At 39.4% G+C, this 5983-nt stretch overlaps 1 protein-coding gene across 1 annotated transcript; it reads left to right on the top strand.

Annotated features, from left to right (window-relative positions):
* Window positions 1–1019: 1019 nt before the first annotated feature.
* Window positions 1020–3197, top strand: LOC131159836 (protein PSK SIMULATOR 1-like). The gene has a single exon (XM_058115018.1). It carries the CDS (start codon window positions 1423–1425, stop codon window positions 2920–2922), a length of 1500 nt encoding a protein of 499 aa, XP_057971001.1. The 5' UTR covers window positions 1020–1422; the 3' UTR covers window positions 2923–3197.
* The last annotated feature ends 2786 nt before the right edge of the window (window positions 3198–5983 follow it).

Here is a 5983-nt window from a genome sequence, read left to right as displayed (position 1 = left end):
TTTGAGACGTGAAAAAACCTTTAAATAAAAGATAAGGTAAGGTTATATACCATTTATTTATTATGCTCCACCCATTCTCTGGACCGCATTTATGAGAACTTTTTGCACCAAGTGTCCTTACTTTTCATTGAATTCCGATTCAATAAAGATCTCAATAATGAAAGAAAGTTCATTTTAAAGTTAGACGACTAATTTTAAGTCAATTGTTCAAAATTTTACAAAATTGACTTTAAAAAAAAAAAGATAGAATCAAAACATTATCTACTCTAATGAGATGCATTCTAAAACTATTAAAGTAAATTAAAATCACTTTAAAATATAATTCATTATAGTGGAATGTCTTCTAAATATATTAAAATCAATTAACAAAATAAAGAAAAATGATCATCTATACACATAACAAATTTAATTGAGACAACATTAGTCTAGGTTCAATCTCTATTGTATAATACTTAAATAATATAATATTGTTAGACGCTACATTATATTTACATTAGTAGGGTGTTATAATAAAGAATAGTCAAAAAAAGAAAGTAATACTTTTAGTATGTGACAAAAATATAATATACCGACTAAAAGGATAACTATTATTTTAGTTACTTAAATTATTGGGTGTTGAATACTTTTTCTTACATATAATTTGTGAAACAGTTAGCACATAAATTTAATTTTGAAGACATGAATTACTTCAATTTTTATGTTCAAGGACACCACGCATTAAATATAATCGTGGGTCTATTTAGACCCGTGCAAAGGTTCACATTATTAAAATTTATAGCAAAACATATTTATCACTTATATAAATTATAATATTGAAGAAACATTTTATAGCAAAGAGTATTTAGATGCATTAAAGAGACATTTTATAATATGTGTCCATCTTATATACATATATATATATATATTGATTAGAATTTTTTTTTTTTAAAAAGGCGTTTCTCTAATTATTTAAAATTTAAAAAATGAAAAATAAAAATTATAATATTTTTGTATGACTAATGACAGTTTGTGTAGGGTCCACAACCTGAGAGCCTGTGTGGCGCCAGTTTATTGGTTGGAAAAAAAAATTGACACATAAAAAATTACATATTTTTTGACGTGGCAAGAAAAAGCTAAATTGTAGGTCCCATCAGAACTCTGTTCCAGGATGCATGCTGCCTCCTCCATCCTCGGAACCACGGAGTTCGTTTATTTTCCGTTTATTTCTCTCCAATTCCATCTGTCCAAACGGAAAGCGTCCCCGAGAAGAATCTCAGGGAAGTCTCCTCCTCCAATCCCACCCTAACCCTTAACAATCCAATCCATTATTTCCAGCAACAGAAAACCAACCCACTGGCGGCAACAACCGCCAGCGAATTTCTGAAGCAGCCGTAACTGCAGCAACAGCAACAGGCATCTGTATATAGGAGAAAGGCGTCGGCCATGGCTGCAACCACCATGGCGTGGCTCTCTGACGTTAAGCGCTCCCTCAGCGCCGATTCCCGCCGCAATGGAAACCGCCGCTCAGATAAGCCGGCGACCCTCGGAATCCTGGCATTCGACACCGCCAAGATCATGTCTCGTCTCGTTTCCCTCCACAAGTCCCTCTCCGATGACGAGATCTTCAAGCTCAGGAAAGAGGTCATGAGATCAAAAGGCGTTTCCTACCTCAACTCCAAAGACCCAGGGTTCCTCCTCTACCTCGCCTGCGCTGAGATCCTGGAAGATCTCGATTCGACTGCCATCGCGATCGCTCGGTTGGGCCGAAAATGCTCCAATATCGGCCTCAGTCAATTCGATCTGGTCTACAGCGATCTCAAAATGGGAATCATCGATCTCTCGAAGCTGAAATTCGCTTCCAGAGATGTCGACAAGGTGTTCGACAAAATGGAGAAATTCGTGAGCGCGACAGCGAATCTGTTTTCCTCGCTGGAATCTCTATCGGAGATGGAAATTTCGGAAAAGAAATTGCAGGTGTGGAAGAAGAACATGACTCAGAAGACGAATTTCGACCTATTCGACACGAAAATTGCATGGCAAAGAAAGCAAGTTCGGATGTTCAGAGACCTCTCTCTGTGGAGCCAGACCTTCGACAAGACCGTCGCCCTCATGTCTCGCGCCGCCTGCTTCGTGTACACCCGAGTTTGCCTCGTTTTCGGACCTTACATTTCTGTTCTGCCTTCAATTTCGAACCGAAATCTCCAATATCCGCCGTACCAGCAGATGCACATCCGCGCCCTTCCGGAGAATGGACGCGCCTCCAAATCGGGACCCATCGCGATAACCCCGAAACAGAAACTGACTCGGGTCTTCAGCCGAAAATCGAGTCTGCTAGTCTCGGATGACATCGGTTTCGGAGTCGGTTTCGGCATCGGCTACGACGACTCTAACAATTTCGGGTTTGGGGAGATGGGGAAGCACAACAGCGTGTTCCGGGCGGCGCCGCCGTCCACGTTGGGGGGTTCAGGTCTAGCGCTGCGGTATGCGAACGTGATAATCCTGGCGGAGAGGTACCTGAACGCGCCGGCGGCGATCGTGGAGGATGCGCGGGCGAACCTGTACGAGATGCTGCCGGCTAGACTGAGGGCGTCGGTGACTGCGAAGCTGAGGAGGCGGTGGCGGAGGGAGGAGGAGGGGGAGGAGGCGGCGGTGCGTGACGGCGGCCCGTCTCTGGCGGAGGGGTGGCGGGAGGCGATGAAGGAGATTCTGCAGTGGCTGGGGCCGGTGGCGCACGACACGGTGAAATGGCAGGCTGGGAGGAACATGGAAAAGCAGATGTTCGAGGGGAAGCCGACGGTGCTGTTGTTGCAGACTTTGCATTACTCGGATAGGGAGAAGACGGAGGCGGCCATTGCAGAGCTGTTGGTGGGTTTGAGTTGTGTACACATATGCGAGAATCGGCGGGCATTTGATCGCTGTAGGTATAATAATCTTTGTAGATGACGAGGATGATGCTGATGCTGATGATGATGGTGGTGGTGATGCTTTCTTTTACAAGCCCTGAAGCATGCTATTGAAATCAACACAGATCCAATTTATTCTTTTTCCTTTCTCCTTTTTTTTTTTATTTATTTAAATCATTAATGCATTCATTATTGATCTTGTTTATAAGTTTAATTGTAATTGTTAGCCAGAGTGTGGGGTAGGGCAGGCAAGTAAATACTTAGAACTGACATTTTCTTTTTTCTTTATTTATTCTTTTGGCTTTTAATTCTCTCTAATTCTGAAAGTCTAGTGATTTTTTTTTTTTTTTTTTAAATTTTCCTGTTCAGATGAGTTTATTTTGCTTGTGCATTCATGGCAGTAAGGCTAATCAGCTTATGCTCCATTTCAGATCTTGAGATTTGTAAGAGAAGAATATATCTTATTGAGGAGAAAATAAAACTTCGATTTTAAATTTCTCTGCCGTGAAACCTTTCCACATTTTATTTAGCGAATCTTGTTTTTTTTTCATAAATATTGCTTGGCATTGGCATTGAATTTTAAATAAGAGAGACTCAAGCCGTAATAATTTTTTTTTATCGGTAAAAGTAAATATATATTAATCAAATATGCATGTACCAGCATACTCTAGGCATACCCAGAGACACATGCTCAATCCAGTCACATTGCACGACACTAGTCAAGAAGCTAAATCATAGCCCATCTACCATGCCATCCATCAGTAATAGCAACATAATAAATGTAAATAACAAAAGTACATTTACAATATTTGCTAACCTAGGATTCCAAAATTGTTGCTTTAGAGATCCATGAAGAGTCCTTTCCAAAAATCAGGGCAGCCAATAAGTTGCATCTGAGTTGTTGCTTCAAATGGAACTGCAGCATCCAAAGGAGTTTAGTCTGAAACCAACCATAGTTGATAATTGGAAATAGACCAAAGAGCCATCACACTTATATTTTGCTGGAGTCACTCCAACAAGAACAACACTTCAGCCAAAACTACCAATAAAACTGAAACTGAGGCCATCCAAGCTGAAACTGACCAAATACAGATAACTGCACCAGTGATATTGCTTCAAAACTGATCCAATAGAATAAAATCTTATCAGAACAACAGAATCAAAACTATAGTAACTGTATAAATCCAACCTTTGCTACAATCAACTGTATCAATCCAACACCAGGGGAGAACCATTTCCATACAATATCAAATTTGGGAATTTGTCGTACAAGACTCTGAGTACTTGAGTCTGGATAAATTTGATAATGGCTTCTATCGGAGTATCAACATTTTCAAATTTACCTTTATTTTTGAAATGTCAGATGCAGTAGACAGTTGCAGCAAGGCCAACCCTCTTAGCCATTGATTGTGCTCCCTTCCCCTTAGTTTTTTTTTTTTTTTTTTAAACCATTTTAGTACAGCTTTTATAGTACTCATGGATCTAGTGCATCTAGTCCATCTTTTTATATTTTCCTAGACTTCTTTGGCAACCTTACATTTGAAAAAAAGGTGTGCCTCAGATTCTTTTTCTATTTTACATTAAACACATACCCCATCACTGTCTGCTCCAAACAGTTTGTCATTTGTCAATAGTTTGTTCTTAGCACTCAACCAAAGGATGAAAGAGTGCTTTGGAGTTCCTCCATTTTTCCGTACAGTGTGGAACCATGGCTTTGTAGTACCCTTTATTCTCCAAAAGTTGTAAGCTTTGGAGCAAATGATTTGTTCATCTTGTGTCCATTGGTTTAATAGTTGTTGTGCATTTTCAAGGCTTCTAGAATTCTAAATCAATAGGTTTTTAATCTCAAAAATTTTCTCGAACAATGGGGAGTCCTCATGTTTTGCGATGGCCTCCCAAATGCTGCCATCCCTGAGGTATATTTGATTTATCCATTTTGACCATGGCGTATCCTTCTTTTTATGAATGTTCAAAAGAGTTTTTGTTAGCAGTGCCCTATTCCAGGTCTTCATATCGAATACACCAAGGCCACCTTTAGTCTTAGGAAGACAAATATCTTTCCAAGACCCCAAGGGTTTAGCTCTATTGCCCCACAAGAAAACTCTGCACAATCTGATAATCTGCTTAAACACTGCCATCGGGATAGGGAAGATAGAGAGCCAGAAACACTCCATGCCTTGCACTACTGAATTAATTAGCTCCAGTTTACCAGCATACGACAGAGTTTTAATTGGTCATGAGTCAATGGTGTTACAAATTCTGGAAATCAAAGGGGCATAATGTGTCACATTGAGCCTTGTGGATGCCAATGAAATCCCCAAGTATCTGAATGGAAAGGAACCTTCCTGAAAGCCAGTGAGGTCTTTAATATTTTCAAGATCAAAGGAACTCAACCCTACTGAATATAGGTTTGACTTTAGGGGATTAGCCTTCAACCTTGAACACTTGGAAAAACTATTTAGGCCATCCACCAGTTTCTTGATTGAACCATAATCACCTATGGAAAATAGGATGAGATCATCTGCCAATGCAAGATGTGCGATTTTCAACTCTCCACATTTGGGGTGAAAATTGAAGCTTTTATCATCATTCAGACCCTTCAGAATTCTTGATAGGTACTCAAGACAGAACAAACAAAATAGGAGATAAAGGGTCCCCTTGTCTCAACCCTCTCTTACCTTTGAAAAATCCGTGTAAGCTACCATTTAAGGAAAGAGAGTATGTCGTGGTTGTCACACACTCCATCACCCATTTCACCATTTTATCTAGGAATTTTAGTTTAACTAGTGTGTCATTAAGAGATTTCCATGATATAGAGTCATAAACTTTTTTCATCATACATCTCAAGGAGATCCTTTTTCTGGCATACTTTTTCACCAATTCCTGCACTAAATAGATATTCTCAACCATATATCTCTGTTTCACAAAAGTTGATTGGGCAGCATTAACAATATCTTCAAGTATTGGGCTGATTCTGTTAGTTAAAATCTTAGTTATTACTTTGTATACAACATTACAACATGAAATGGGTCTGAAATCCATCACTAAGTTAGAGTGCTAGGATTTAGGAATTACCACTAGGGCTGTGTGATTAACTTGTT

The sequence above is a fragment of the Malania oleifera genome, chromosome 7 (genome assembly GCF_029873635.1).
Source record: "Malania oleifera isolate guangnan ecotype guangnan chromosome 7, ASM2987363v1, whole genome shotgun sequence".
Taxonomy (NCBI): domain Eukaryota; kingdom Viridiplantae; phylum Streptophyta; class Magnoliopsida; order Santalales; family Ximeniaceae; genus Malania; species Malania oleifera.
This window is presented reverse-complemented; position numbering and strand designations above follow the sequence as displayed.

Excerpts from the sequence above, each read along its gene's own strand:
- LOC131159836 (XM_058115018.1), top strand. The coding sequence starts at position 1,423 with ATGGCTGCAACCACCATGGCGTGGCTCTCTGACGTTAAGCGCTCCCTC.